The sequence below is a fragment of the Camelina sativa genome, chromosome 7 (assembly GCF_000633955.1).
Source record: "Camelina sativa cultivar DH55 chromosome 7, Cs, whole genome shotgun sequence".
NCBI classification, from domain to species: Eukaryota; Viridiplantae; Streptophyta; class Magnoliopsida; order Brassicales; family Brassicaceae; genus Camelina; species Camelina sativa.
The window spans coordinates 23,855,304-23,871,040 of record NC_025691.1 but is presented as its reverse complement, the minus strand read 5'-3'; the positions used below and the strand labels follow the sequence as shown (position 1 = coordinate 23,871,040).

Below are 15,737 nucleotides of genomic sequence, written 5' to 3'. Positions count from 1 at the left end.
GTTTTATATAATCTCTTGGCAACATTTGGAGTCAATCAGAGGGTTTCAAATAATTTATGGAAAAAAAGAACACCGTTGCCAGGGATCGAACCCGGTTCATCCGGATGACAGGCGGGAATACTTACCACTATACTACAACGACTTTGTTGCTTAGTTGACGACAATAATCGTAATTACTATTTAATAATTTAAAACCAGCATTCAGAGAAATATGATTAAGGGTTTACTTTTTTTTTTTCTGGTTTCGGACTAGCTAGTTACAATAGGCACATGATGTGCTAAATTTGTCTATATCATTGTTTTACTTTTGTACATATCCATGACACATTAGAACTATATGTGTTTAGCCGTGAAGTAGTTAGTCATCAAAATCTACTAAAAATTGAAACGCCCAAAGATACAAAATAGTAGTGTATATAAAAAAAGAAAACACAATACAGTAGGTTGCTAATCATCAAAATATACTTATATAAATAAAAAAAGATATCCCAATGAAAACATGCACAAACTAATTGTCATACAGAAATAAAACAAAATTACAAATAAGAAGCATTATAGTACGTCCTTTATATCAAATGAAGGAGGCGTTGCTAAAAATTTGGATAAAACACTAACAAATATATGTGGGTGACGTTTACATTACAGATTATTATTTAGTGTAATTTGTGTAAACACCAATTGCCTGAAAACAGCAATTTAGCTTTTAGGCCAAAAATAAAGACTTTTATCTGAAATATGTTTTACTTTTTGGATTACTTCCATGTTACACCTAGCTAACAACTCTTTTCTTCAAACTTTTATAACCGTCTAAACTCATAATCATTATTTTTTATGTTTATATACCTTCAAAGATCAAAGTTTACAAACATGTTAATTGTTAGTATGTCTTATACAATGAATGAAGTAGAGAGTCCGCGTGTGTGTGTATGTGTGATTTCAAATTCAAAATAACATGCGAGAGTAAAGGGGTGTCACTGTAATTTACTTGAATGCACGGACCCCATTACTCCTGACTTTTTAATTATTTTTGAATTAAAAAACAGTCAACCAATTCAGGATTCACGTCGATCGCGTGTATACATAACACAAAAAATTTAACAAGTATGGCCCTCGTTTTTCCTTTTTTATACTACTTAACCTATTTAAAACCCTGTGAAAAAGCAACAAAACTCAGATTCCAATACAAAATTAGTACCCAAAATGTTTTCTTTTAACCAAAGGGTACTCGCTCAATCCATTGTTTTTTTTGTTTTGCTCCCATTTCATTGTATAAAGTTGGTTATATATATAGACGTGTGTACCTATTACTTTTAACAAGGAAAATAAACCTTTTTTTTTTAATCTTCGGATTAATTCACTCATTGTGAATAGATTACAAAATTTTGATCTTTCACCTCATAGATTTTAAACTATTAGAGAGGGTAAAGAAAGTATCAAAAAAAATATTTGTAAAAGTGAAAAAGATTTTTTTGGTACCTATCCATGAAAGATAATAAAAAAAAACCGCTCAATTTCCACAGAGCAAAATGGTGGCAGTACAAAACCACACGTGGCGATTTATTATTGGTTAAGCTAGGAAGGCGGTCGCTATCGTCCCTTCACTTCCCTCCTCTCCTCTCTGTATCATCATCTCTCTCTCTCTCTTACTCATCATACTATACTCTGCTTTTTTCCTCTTTCTTCTCTCACTCTTACTCTGTCTCTTTGCTCTTTTCTTCATCAGACCAAATTAAATAAAATAAAACCCTAATTTCCTAGCTCGATTTCTCTCTTATCTCATCTCCCCAAAAGAAAAATGCACGAACTTGTCTTTCGGAGATCGTGAACACTCGATTTTTTTTTTTGTCTTATCTATAATAGAGAGGTAAAGAGAAAAAAAAAACACAAATGCTGGAAGCTGCACAGAACAACAACAACAACAACAACAACTCAAGCAGCATCCTCAATGGAGGAGGTGGATTCTCTCAGCTACAGAGTTGCTTCGGCGATTGCAGTAGCGAAGAGGAACTATCTGTCTTACCACGTCATACCAAAGTTGTCGTCACCGGAAACAACCGTACCAAATCTGTCCTCGTCGGTCTTCAAGGCGTTGTTAAAAAAGCCGTCGGACTCGGTGGTTGGCATTGGCTGGTCAGCATAAATTTTAGCTTTTCCCTACCTTGGTTTTGTCTTATTTTCATCTTTGTCTGATATATAAATCCAAAACCCAGCTCGAGTCATTAGCTTAGTAATGCAACAAATCAATCGTAGTTTGATGAAAAAAAAAAGAAGCAATTTTTTCATACCGATGGGATTGATTGTGCTAAAAAGGTCATAACTTTAATTTGATAAATTGCATCATAACGATCTGCACTTTTTTATATTTATTTTCTAACTTTAATTTACTTTTCTCAATCAATTTGTTTTTTTTTTCTTGAAGAATCCTTCTTATCCCTTTTCATCTTTGTTCAAGCTGGCTTTTAGATTTGTTTTACTTGTCACTAGTTATGATATAAACTAATAGATTTTAGGGTTATTGTTCTTTCTTTTTCAGATGTGTCATTTTCATCCTCTGCCGAATTTTTCTTCCTTTGTGTTTTGATGTTAACTTTTATTAGATTGATGTTCTCCGTCTCATTAGGCTGCTAGTTTTTTTCTTTTAATTATAAAATTTAGTGTCTCTGATCTTTTTGTTTTCTTCTTTTGATCATTACTAATTTCACCTTTTCTCTAGTTTTATAATGAAATCAGTATCTTGTAACAATTTCCTCATTGCCCAACGCATCTAATAATTTACTAATTTCGATATCAAGTTCCACCAGTTCTTGTCTCCCTTAGCATTCCCATTTCTCAAAAAGTCCCAAACTTTACTTGTTTTACCAAGTGCAAATTTTTTAAAAATCTAGTCCTCTCTCGCTTTTGATTTTCAGGTTTTGACTAATGGGATTGAAGTGAAGTTGCAGAGGAATGCGCTTAGTGTTCTTGAACATCCTACAGGGAACGAAGTAGACAATGATCTTGAAGTCGAGCATAATACACAGTGGAACAATCCTTCTGATATGAGTAAGTTTGGTTCCTTGTCTCTGTCAATGAATGATCCGAAACTCTTCAATAAATGTGGCATGTTGTTGACAATTTTCTTCTGATACGAATGTCTTAGTTTTAACAATTTCCAGTTTTTTTTTGTCTTTTGGAGCTTTGCTCTGTTTTGTTTTCTAGCATTCTATAAAGGTTTTAGCTTTTGAATTGGTTCTTAACTCTTATCATCTTCTGCTGTCTTTTGCAGCAACTGAGGAGACTTTGAAGCCTCATAAGTCGAAGCAGAGAGGACACAGATCATCGCGGTTATCTCAAAAGGCAATCTTCAGGGCCGTATCTTGTGACTCACACTCAAAAAACTCGAGTTTAACACCTCGTGGGAACATGGTAATTCCTCGGACTTCTTCTACCTAGTGGGGTTTTTCATTTAAATGTTTTTGGTTTACTGATTTGGGAATATGGCTTCTGCGCAGAAGGTTGATTTTACCAAATTGGATACGCCTGCATTATTGAGATACTGGCGACATTTTAACCTTGTGAGTTTATAAATAAAATCTTATGTTACCAGTAGGAAAAGAGTTTTTGTTTTTTTGACTACACGTGAGATTGTTCTCATTTTGTGAAGGTGGATGCTCTTCCTAATCCAACAAGGGAGCAACTAATTGACATTGTTCAGAGACACTTCATGTCTCAGGTAACATAAAGCTGTGGTGATATTTATGAATTTCTCTTCTGATTTTTGACAAGGCTGAAACATTTTTCTGGTTTACAGCAAATGGATGAGCTTCAGGTAATTGTGGGATTCGTTCAGACAGCAACAGGAATGAAGAAGGCTAGCAGGTCGAAACCAAAAGAACGCAGAAACAATGATCTTTAACTGCATCAGCTATAGGCTAACAAAGTCTGTCAAAGGCTAGCGCGGGTCACATGTTTTAACCATTCCGTGGCTCTTAAAAGTTTTAAGTATAGTAGTTTTAACTCTGTCTATTGGGTGGGTTAACACTAGTTATCATTGCTCTCTCCATGTAAGTAAGTTCATCAAGAACCAATGACAGGAATCAAAAGAACCCCTTAGTTGTCATTGCTCTGCTCCATGTAAGTAAAGTCTATCAAGAACCAATGACAGGAATCAAAGGATCTCTAATTAAGCATCCATCTTTGTTTAGGTTCGATATGAATGTGTATAGGTAATGCAAAAAACCTATACCATATATAAAATTCAAAAGAGATACAAATCAAAGTAACAATGCAAATGAGGTGAATGTAACAACTGAATACTAGAAAAATCTTTAAAATGGAAGAATATGAATCAAAGTACTAATTTTTTTCGTACATAATAATAAGCAAAAGAAACGTGAGAACCCAAATCTAAACCGGGTTAAGACCGGGTGGGGCAGAAAGAGATCAAGTAGTTAGATCCCGAACAAGTGAAGGTACTGGTGGCGTCGTCATAGGCGTAACTGTAAGCGCCAGGGCAAGCGCTTTTAAACATGGCCGAGTAATGCGTCGGAGAACAAGTTTGCGGCGTCGCGTGAGCACCGGTGCAACAGAACTCCTCAGAATTAAACGCCGCACAAGCACTTTTACACGCCGCGATGATTCCGGTATGCGGATCCATGATCCGAAGCTCGTTAGGGCAAACCGCATTGACGTCGGCGACGCAGCCGGCGTAATGACAATCACCGGAGCCTCCTTGTGGTTTAATCCCCATCTCGACATTGTAACCGTCGACGAGGCTCACGTCGTAGAAATCCTTGCCGCCATCGCCAACGAGTGTGAACTCAGCCAGAGTGACCGGAGGAACTCCGCCGCCGTTACATTTAAGAACGCCGCCGCAGTCTCCGGTGACGCAGTTACCGTGGCCTGAGGCGTCGAAGTTGCAGCCGGTACGAGCCCAGAAGCGTCCTGACCATCCAGCAGGAGCCGTGAGCTGTACGGAAGCGCCTGGAGTCAAGGGAAAACCGCCGTCGCCGAGGGTGTTGTCGTTGCCGGAGAGAATCCCCGGCCAGACGGTGTAGGGACAACTGTTCTGTAGTGTGAAGACGGTGGCGGAAACAGCAATGGCGCCTGCGATTTCAAAACACACAAACAAACAAAAACTATTAAATCCGAAGAGACAAAAAAAAAAAAAACACAAAATCGAATTGTGTTGTAAAAACAGAGAGTGTTTGTTTGTTTGGTCTTACTAGTGATGAAGAAGACCAAGAAGAGAATCTGAATACTTGAGTAATTCGCCATTTTTGGTTTAAGAGTCGAGTTTTGTCTTTTGTGAATCTATGTGCGGGTGAATGATGATGATTGTGAATGTCAGTTACTCGCACCGTTCCTCTATTTATAAGTGCTTTGGTTTTGTTAGCCCATGACCTTTGGCTTTGTGAAGTTATTTGCATTAATGGGTTTTTATTGCGTCAAATTACTATAGTTCTTTCATTAATTTTGACGGGTAAAAGAAAAATATCGTGGGTCATAAATAATTACGGATTCATGACAGTAGTGGTGAAAGAGCATGTTCAATTTTTTTAACTTGGAACAAACAAAAAATCAAAGAGACGTGAAGAGACCGCACGTGTACCATTATCACACGTTCGTGTGAGGTTCCGTTACAGAAAAAAAAACAATTATCCCGCGCAAGTAGAAACGGTCTTCCATGATTGATTCCATAACTCGTATTGCTTTTTTTTTTTTTTTTTTTTTTTTTTTTTTTTTTTTTTTTTTTTTTTTTTTTTTTTTTTTTTTTTTTTTTTTTTNAATGATATCATGAGATTGGTCATTTGGTTTGCTGTGAAAGTGTAAAATTTGTTGTATATTCATGAAAATGGGCTAGCTCAGAAACACTTGTATTGAGGGAGACTTTGAAAGATAAGAGGTGATGAGTAGACTGACTTAAACAGACAATCTCTTGTTCATAAATTGACTCAACTGTCGTCTACATGTAGCAGAAAATACTCTATGCCTTTATTAATACGTAACTGAGGTGACGATGGATTTCTTTGAACTTGTACATCATGAATTAATTAAGGACCCTTTCGTTCATGACTCAATGTTTACTAACCAGAGTTCTATTTTTTCTCTTAACTCAGAGTTACATCGTCCACAAGGTTTTGATCTATATATGTGACCATGATATATCGATCTATTTCCCTTTCTAAGAACCGTGCTAAAAACATATTTGACAATTCTTCAAGGAAATCTTGGAACTATAAGAACCTTGAGCTTATCTTCACGTCATAACCACACAAAATTTTATTTATTTTGGAACATTTTCGACATTTTCGAAAGAAAGAAAAATATATACAAGATTAACTACGAGGTTTATGCCCGCAGACTTATGTTTTTTAAAAGTCAACATATTCGCTCCAGATATTTTTTCTATAAATTGTAAGAACCTTAAACCTATAGCTTCACCAAAAAAAAAAAAAAAAAAGACATTTCAAAGCAAAGCAAAATAGAGAGAGTGTAGTATTATCCATTTTGGAGAAGAAAGAAAAGAATGCAGCAGCCCTATGTGTACGCTTACCCTCAAGGCGGTGGCTCTTCGGTTCCTTTGCCTCCACAAGCCGGAGTGATAGTAGATCCAAGGTACTGCTCTCCGCAAATTATAGATCTGGCGATCGTACGGAAGCTGATGAAGATAACGGACGGTAACTTCGTGATAACGAATGTGCACGGAAATCTGTTGTTCGAGGTGAAGGACCCGTTGTTTGCTCTTCACGACAAGAGGATCTTGCTGGATGCTTCTGGAGCTAAGGTCATGACTTTAAAAGGGAAGGTACAAATTAATTTAAAAAAAAAAAACAGATTTAACGTACATTATATAACTTGATATGTAATTATACAGCTAGGATAGGCTTGGTTTAATGGTTTATTAATACTATCATCATTGCAGATGGTGAGCATGCATGACAGGTGGCAAGTGTTTAGAGGAGGGAGTACCGAGCCGGGTGATCTGCTATACACGGTGAAAAGATCGCATATGCTTCAGCTTAAGGCCAAACTTGATGTGTTTTTAGCTCACAACACAGAGGAGAAGAGATGTGATTTCAGAGTCAAAGGGACTTGGCACGAGCGTTCTTGTGTTGTCTATGCCGGCGAATCTGACACCATTGTTGCCCAAGTAAACAAACTCTCTTTCCTTCCTTCCATCAAATTCCCATGCATCTCACTTTGTTCTTCCTAGAAAGACGGTATTTTACATGGACAGGTTTATATCATATATTTTTTTAAAAAATATCGGATTAAGTTTTTATATAATACATTTAATAATATATTTTATTATTTTTGACTTCATAAATAAAAACACTTATTTATGATGGAATAAAAATGGTATGGTTTTGAATGGCAGATGCACGAGAAGCACACGGTGCAAAGCGTTTTCTTGGGAAAGGACAATTTCTCCGTCACTGTTTATCCAAACGTTGATTATGCCTTCATTGCCTCTCTCATTGTCATTCTTGTAGAAGTTAAATAAAATTCTTGTGAATAAATACGTTTGGAAAGCTATTCTTGTAAGACAACCAATTCTATATTTCTATACGTTTCCGACAAGTAAGTTAACGTTTGTAAAGCTATTTTTGTAAGACAACCAAAACTTGTCGACCAAGTAAGTCATGACTCGGTCTGGCCCAGCAGACAATACGTAGCCCACTAACTAATAATTGCCCCCAATACCTCCTTTCAAATTGGTGTGTGAATGTTGAGAACGCCCAACTTGGATATCAACGTATTCAATCGACCCTTGCCCAATGCTTTTTAATACATCCGCCAACGGAGTCGTTGTAGGCACATGCACTTTTGTAATCCATCCATCCTTAATAGCATCAAATCAATTTCTACATGTTGTATCTATTCACGGAAAAGTACTGGATGTACCGTGATGTGTGATCAGCGGTATAAGATCTAGGTAAACTGTGTTTTCTTCTTGTTATTTGCCTACAACTGTGTTTTCTTCTTGTTATTCTTGTTACACTCTGTTTTAGAGTATTACGGTCGGTTGACAAAGTTGTGGGAAGAACTGCAAAACTACAAAACTTTTCGTGCGTGTAGGTGTGAAGCAGCTCCTGATATTGCCAAAGAACGCGAAGATGATCGAGTTCATCAATTCTTATTTGGTCTCGATCTGCCTCGATTCAGCAATATTCGTTCTGCAATTTCGGATTGTGATCCCTTACCTTCACTCAACCAAGCCTATGCGCGTGTTGTTCGTGAAGAACAAAATCTGAATGTTGCCCGTCTAAAAGATACTACCAAACCTGAAGCTGTTGGGTTTCAAGTCAAGTCAGAATCTCCTCAAGCCGCCGTTGTCTCCTCTCGTTTTCGTGACCGCTCCACCCTTCACTGCATTCATTGTCGTCGACAAGGCCATGAGAAGTCTGAATGTTTTTTATCAATGGCTATCCGGATTGGTATACTGACAATCGTATGGGTCGTCCTTCTCCCGAGACTAAAGACTCATCGTCTCGTGAGTCTTCCTCTCTACCTGTTCAACGTGGTGGTCATCCGGCGCGAGGTCGAGTCAACAGTGTTCGTCTCAACAACATCTCCGGAACTGGCACAGATGATCAGATTGCTCAACTAATCAGCCTTCTTCAAATTCAACGACCGCACACCGCCTCTGAAAAACTGTCGGGTAACACTCATACTACTGATGTTATTATTGATACCGGAGCCTTTCACCACATGACTGGTGACTGCTCGTTATTGACTGATGTTGTCGACATTATACCGTCTGCGGTTAAGTTCCCCGATGGTCGCGGCTCTCGTGCCACTAAATGTGGCTCTTTAGCCTTGAATGACAAATACATACTTTCGGATGTGTTGTTTGTGCCCGATTTTGATTGCACTCTCATCTCTGTCTCCAAGCTCTTGAAACACACCGATTGTATTTCCATCTTTACTGACGCTTTGTTTTTTCTCCAGAACCGTTTTACGAGGACTTTGATTGGGAGCGGTGAGGAGCGTGAGGGAGTGTATTATTTTACCAGGATTCTTGCTGTGCAAGTTAACAGAGTTACCAAGGATATTGCATCTAATGGAGCTTTGTGGCATCGTAGACTAGGACACCCTTCTGCAAGTGTTTTGTTTTCTTTACCAGAGTGTGATTCTTATACTACTAGTATTAATGATATCAAAAGTTGTGATACTTGCTTCTGTGCCAAACAAACTCGCGAAGTTTTTCATGATAGTTCTAATAAAACATTAGATTGTTTCTCTCTTGTCCATTACGATGTCTGGGGTCCTTACCACATTCCTTCCACTTGTGGTGCTGTGTATTTTCTTACTATTGTCGATGATTTCTCTCGATCGGTGTGGACATTTCTCATGTCCGAAAAGTCGTAAGTTTCTCGCTTGCTTCGTAACTTTTGTGTCATGACTGAGAAACAATTTGGGAAACAAGTAAAAGCAATTCAGAGTGACAATGGTACCAAATTTATGTGTCTTACGTCCTTCTTTCAGGATAATGGCATTGTGCATCAGACAAGTTGTGTTGATACACCACAACAGAACGGTCGGGTGGAACGCAAGCATCGCCACATCCTCAATGTCGCTCGTGCTTGTCTATTCCATAGTCATCTTCCCGTTAAGTTTTAGGGTGAAAGTATACTTACAGCTACTCATTTGATTAATCGAACTCCTACACCGGTTTTGAACGGTAAATCTCCTTACAAAAATTTGTTTCGTACACGTCCTGCCTACGATATGCTATGCACGTTTGGTTGTTTGTGTTACGCTCACCATCGCACTAGAGATAAAGATAAGTTTGGTCCATGCAGCCGCAAGTGTATTTTTGTTGGTTACCCTTTCGGCAAGAAAGGATGGCGTCTCTTTGATATTGAGAAGGAACAGTTTTTGATCAGGCAGGATGTTCAGTTTCAAGAAAATGTTTTTCCATTTCTCAGGACCGAGGTTGTTATGAACCCCGTACCTAGTCTTTCTAGTTTCTCGGCTGATGATGATTGGCTTCCACCACCCGTGACCATCTCATCTCCACCGGTTGTTTTCGCTGATACTTCCACTCCTGAGATTGCTCCTGTTGATACACCGGCGATTGAGTCTCCATCGTTAGCCACTCCGCCAATGTCTCCTCGTCTGACATAATCTCCAACACCATCACCACTTTCGTCGGCTGATTCCTCTTCTGTTGATAGAATATCGACTTCTCCTGGTTTACCGGAATTGCTAGGCAAGGGACACCATCAAAAAAAACCCTCTGTTCTGCTTAAAGATTTTGTTACCAAAAATTTACAATCTTCTCACTCTCAAGCTCACTCTCCGCTTCCTTCTCCGTCTTCATCTACGGTTTCTGGTAAGGTCCTTTTTCCTATTACACAGTGTTTAACTGATACAGGCTTTACTGCAAACCATATTGTGTTTATGGCCGCCATTCTTGATATTCCAGAGCCTAAACACTTCAAAGACGCTATTCTCATTAAGGAGTGGTGTGATGCTATGCGACTTGAAATCGAAGCACTTGAAGCTAATCACACTTGGGATATCACGGATTTACCTCCTGGCAAGACCGCTATCAGTTGTAAGTGGGTCTATAAGTTAAAATTTAACTCGGATGGTACTTTGGAGCGACACAAGGCTCGTCTAGTTGCCTTGGGCAATCGCCAGAAGGAAGGCATCGACTTTAAGGACACTTTTGCTCCGGTTGCCAAAATGACTACTGTCCGTTATCTCTTGGGTGTGGCTGCTGCTAAGGATTGGGAGGTTCATCAACTAGATGTTCACAACGCATTTTTGCATGGTGGCCTCAAAGAGGAAGTTTACATGCGGTTGCCGCCTGGTTTTCAAACCTCTAATCCTACCAAAGTGTGTCGTTTACGCAAGTCTTTGTATGGTCTTCGTCAGGCTCCACGCTGTTGGTTTGAGAAGCTCTCCTCTACTCTAAAGCAGTTTGGCTACAAACAATGCTATCAAGACTATTCCTTGTTCTCTTTTGTCCAAGATGGTCTCATTCTTCACATCCTAGTTTACGTGGACGATTTTGTTGTTGTTGGCAATGATCTATCTGCTATTAATCGCCTCAAGGAGTATCTCCACAAGTGTTTTAAAATGAAAGATTTGGGCAAGCTCAAATATTTCTTGGGCATCGAGGTAGCCCGTGGTCTCGATGGTATCTTCTTATCTCAGCGTAAGTACATTTTGGACATTGTGAAGGAGGCTGGTCTCTTGGACGCCAAACCATCTCCTGTCCCTATCGAGGTCAATCACAAGCTTGGTTCTGTTAACGCTCCAGAATATTCTAATCCAGCTGCTTATCGTCGCTTGATCGGGCGTCTAATATACCTCAACATCACCGTCCTGATCTTACATATATTGTTTATATTTTGTCTCAATTTATGCAGACGCCTCTTGTTCCTCATTGGGAGGCTGCGCTTCGGGTTGTTCGGTATCTTAAAGGGTCTCCTACACAAGGTGTTCTCCTTCGCCGTGACAGTGACCTCACTCTCACGGCTTATTGTGACTCTGACCATGGTGCGTGCCCTCGCACGCGGCGATCACTTTCTGCGTATGTCGTTTATCTTGGTGATTCACCAATCTCTTGGAAGACTAAGAAACAAGATACGGTTTCTAGTTCGTCGGCGGAGGCCGAATACCGTGCCATGGCCTATAGTCTTAAAGAGGTTAAATGGCTGAAGGGGTTATTACATACATTTGGCTTTGCTCATCCTCATCCTATTCTGTTTTACTGTGACAGTCAGGCTGCTATTTATATCGCCGCTAACCCTGTCTTTCATGAACGTTCCAAACATATTGAATCGGATTGCCATCAGATTCGTGATGCTGTTCGAGATGGTCTCATCACTACGACTCATATTTGTACTCATGATCAAGTTGCCAATATCTTTACCAAGGCGTTACCACGACCTTTGTTTGACAGTCTATTGTGCAAGTTCGGTGTTCGAGACTTCGACGCACCAACTTGAGGGGGGTATTAGGATATGTCAATATCTATGTCAATATTCTTAGCTAAGATACGATCTACTCATAAAAGGAATACTCTGTATGTATAAATACTAAACTTATGAGAATGAATAAAAGCAACCTTTACAAAATATTTCACACTTGCGAGTATGAGATCCGTACATATGTATTTAATTGTGATATGTGAGTAAGATATTCAAATAGATGTGTCTGTAGTGATCCGCGGGTATGAACACCGAATAAATGCGTACAAAAGAGTGATTTGCTACTTGAACGAGTAGATGATATTATCTATTACCAATTATACCAAAAATATAACATTACAGACTGTTACATTGAAAATAAATAAATAATTATTTACGATGGACTCGGTCCAATTAGTGATGAGCAGTTGATTCGTGCGACGGTTTTTTCTATAGTGATCAACAAACAAAAATCCATTTTCTATGAATTAATGTATATGGTATAGTTTAGTTTATGTGGAATCATCATATTTCTTTTTTTCACGTCTGGAAATAAACATGTCTATACACAATACACTATGCACTGGGAGTTTGCCAATTTTTTTGAGAAATAAAAACATTTATTTCTGATAAACAAAAAAAATGGTATGGTTTTGAATGGCAGGTGCACGAGAAGCACACGGTGCGGAGCGTTTTCTTGGGAAAGGACAGTTACTCTGTCACTGTTTATCCAAACGTTGATTATGCCTTCGTTGCCTCTCTCATTGTCATTTTTGCTGAGGCAGGACGCCTCTAGAAAATTTTAATTTTTCTTTATTATGTTAATTTCTATGGTTTTTTTTTCCCTTTGTCTGGTTTTTTACTTGGCTTAATTTCCCTATTTCAAACTTATTTCCTTTTCTCTAGTTGGGATTTATTTTATAAAAGAGGTCCATTGTAAGATACAAAATCTCATAATTCTTATTCTTAAGAAAATCATTTAGCTTTTCTATTGTATTCTAGAGGAACTCACTACAAGAAAACAGGCAAATAGCGACTACACTATTAGTTATTATTTAGTCGCTAAACGGTGTGTTACAACTAAATAGCGACTAAAACCAGTAAATCGAGAGTCGCTAAAATAAATAGTAGTAAAATTAGTCGCCAAATAGCGACTACATTAAGACTATTTTGTATAGTCGTAAATTTAGTCGTAAAGTAGTCACTAAATTTAGTGACTATGCTACGACTACATTATGACTATTTTGTATAGTCGTAAATTTAGTTGTAAAGTAATCACTAAATTTAGTGACTACGCTACGACTATTTTACGACTACACTAAATAGTCATAATGTAGTCACCAAATTTAGTGACTAATTGACGACTAATTTACGATTATGTATTTAATTAATGATAAAGTGTTATAACACTATAATTTTGCTATATAAATATTTAATTTGATTTATATAAAATTTTATATTTGAATTTTGTTTTATAAATTCTATTTAATTGGATTTACATCTAATTCTTATATTTGAACAATTATAAAAATATATACAATTAATATTACATTAACAAAACACATCTTACATAACATCATATTCATTACAACCCCAAGTACAAAAGATAACAAAAAGAAAGAACATTGATCAAGAAAACAACAAGAAGTAACTCTTACACAAGTATTCCAAGAAAAGAAAGAACACTGATCAAGAAAACAACAAGATCTGCAAAAAGGCTTCTTCCAATCGTTTCCCAAGTGAGGCTTCTTGTGCTTGTATCCTTCTCAAATCAGGAACTGATCCTTGCAATCCACAATACCTTAAGGTTATTCCAAGTTGAAAAGATGAAGGTACAAAGACAAATTAAGCTCACTATTGAAAAAAGTAAAAAGAAACGAACCCATTTGAAACCTATTGCACAAATACTTGTAAAGTCTTAAAATTTTACTAATCTAGAAAAATTTCCATATATTAGCCTTTGAAATATCATAATCAACTTAGTTGTTATCCAGCTGATTGTATAAGATGAGCTAGAAGTGAAGAGTACCTTAAGCAGATGTTGATGTTGATGGAGTTGGAGTTGGATCATTTTGGGGAAGAGGTTATGTGGTTGTCTCTTTAGCTGAATGGCTTGCAAACGAAATTCTGAAACCGTGGATCACATTCTCTCAGAAACTCCTCCAATATGGAGAATTGGTCAATCTTGTCCTTCTGGGCAGCAATAACTTTGGATTGCTCAGCTTCACGCGCAGCAATTTCTGCATCACGCCGCTGCAGTTGAGCAGCCTGTTCTTCTATCATGCGTTGAGCTTCCTTCAACTGTTCTTCGAGAGCCACAAAGGTAGAAAAGCCACATGCTTGCTTATGCGTTCCATTGACAAGGCAGTCCTTAAGGCTTCCAACTCCATAAGGTGTTCCTCTTGAATCCTTCTCAGTGGACTTGAAAATAAGAGAAAAGTTAAGATTAAAGGATGACAAATTAAACTCCAAGACTATAAATGTGTATTGGTTTTTAAAAAAAGTTACCTCAAGGAAAATATATGTATATTCTTTTGTTGTGAGGTCCCGTGGCCGTGATTCTCCATCTGACACAGCAAAAGACTCTGCCTCGAGCTGAGACAACCTCTCTTGAACAGTCTTCTCATTTGTTTCTGCAATCTTCTCTGCCTTCCAATCAACATATGTACTATCAGGCTTTGTATGTGCCTTGATAAAAACCTCACCAAGTCGAACTTCTCTTCCCAATTCCTCAACCTGCAATATTAGCAGAGATTAACTAAAAAAAAAATAACAGTTATGTAAGAATTGAAAGTGGCAAAAATAACAGCTACTTAACCATTTCGTCTTGAAGCTGTCAATACGACTTTGGCCCTGAGAGGTGGACGTGAGGACCTAGGCCGTTACGGTCAGACATATGGGCATCAGAGTAGGTTTTACTCTTTTGTTGTGCTTCTTCAGTGTCCAGTAATCCTCCATCGTTCTCCAGAGAGTGTTTCAAATCCAGTTTGGTTGAACTCGACTAGTCCTCACAGTGCTAACCATGTCTTTGATCCGCTTTTGACAGATTTCCTCAAAATAAGCTTGAACAGTCCCGTTATCAAAGGATCCCATGTGTGGGTTTTCTAGAAAAAAAAGAGCTATTGTGAGTGAAAAGAAGACATGTAAAGCTATGTGACATAAGGCTTATTGTGAGTGAAAAGAAGACATGTAAAGCTATGTGACATGAATCCTTACCGCAAACTCAAGGATGTATCTCTGTTGTTTTTCCCGCGGCACACATGTCTACCTGTAGAAGGGACCTTCGAATTTGTTTAGAAGAATTTTAGTAATCTTTCGAACAAGTTTCGATCTTTTGTCACGAGTAAACCTCCATACACATGAACCAATAAGCCTTCGTAAGTAGGTTACTTAAAAGCTCCATTCACAAAACATTTACTCACCAAGACAAAAAAACACCATTGCAAAAGTAACAATACGCATACGCACGAGTAAACCTCCATACACATGAACCACAAGAAATGAGATCAATACATGAACCATCAGTTAATGAGTCAAAAGAAACAATACGCATACGCACATTCACAAAACATTGACTCACCAAGACAAAAAAACACCATTGCAAAACATTGACCTACAGATTTCTCTTCTAACATTCACAAAACACCATTACAATACATGAGAAGAGAGAAAAATCATACCATTGGGTGTTCGGTATGGGTGTGGGAGAGAGGACCGTGGTGAACTTATCCCTGTTTGGCACCAGAAGCAGGGCATTTAGAGCCCGAACCACGTCCTGCTGGTGTTCCGGCAACACCGCAGCAGTTTCTTCTTCAAAGTTGTTGCCTT

The 15,737-nt window shown here is 38.1% G+C and overlaps 3 protein-coding genes and 1 long non-coding RNA gene across 5 annotated transcripts; 2 read left to right on the top strand and 2 right to left on the bottom strand.

Annotated features, from left to right (window-relative positions):
* LOC104702244 lies at positions 1,680–4,169 on the top strand. Its single transcript, XM_010418068.1, has 6 exons — positions 1,680–2,130; positions 2,910–3,042; positions 3,266–3,405; positions 3,492–3,554; positions 3,644–3,712; positions 3,791–4,169. Exons 1-6 carry the CDS (start codon positions 1,888–1,890, stop codon positions 3,893–3,895), a joined length of 753 nt encoding a protein of 250 aa, XP_010416370.1. The 5' UTR covers positions 1,680–1,887; the 3' UTR covers positions 3,896–4,169.
* On the bottom strand, positions 4,307–5,364 carry LOC104702243 (pathogenesis-related protein 5-like). The gene is made up of 2 exons (XM_010418067.2): positions 5,205–5,364; positions 4,307–5,085 (listed from the first exon to the last, which is right to left on the bottom strand). The coding sequence occupies exons 1-2, from the start codon at positions 5,254–5,256 to the stop codon at positions 4,397–4,399; spliced, it is 741 nt and encodes a 246-aa protein (XP_010416369.1). The 5' UTR covers positions 5,257–5,364; the 3' UTR covers positions 4,307–4,396.
* Positions 6,402–7,657, top strand: LOC104702241 (protein LURP-one-related 15). 2 transcript variants are annotated; one of them, XM_010418066.2, is made up of 3 exons: positions 6,402–6,787; positions 6,905–7,219; positions 7,361–7,657. In XM_010418066.2, the coding sequence occupies exons 1-2, from the start codon at positions 6,509–6,511 to the stop codon at positions 7,193–7,195; spliced, it is 570 nt and encodes a 189-aa protein (XP_010416368.1). In that variant the 5' UTR covers positions 6,402–6,508; the 3' UTR covers positions 7,196–7,219; positions 7,361–7,657. The 2 variants fall into 2 exon arrangements, with proteins under 2 accessions (XP_010416368.1, XP_010416367.1); XM_010418065.1 differs by having other exon boundaries at positions 6,905–7,132; positions 7,361–7,622.
* Positions 14,453–15,379, bottom strand: LOC109125591. Its single transcript, XR_002032712.1, has 3 exons — positions 15,126–15,379; positions 14,728–15,013; positions 14,453–14,645 (listed from the first exon to the last, which is right to left on the bottom strand). It is a non-coding gene; the product is annotated as an uncharacterized LOC109125591 (long non-coding RNA).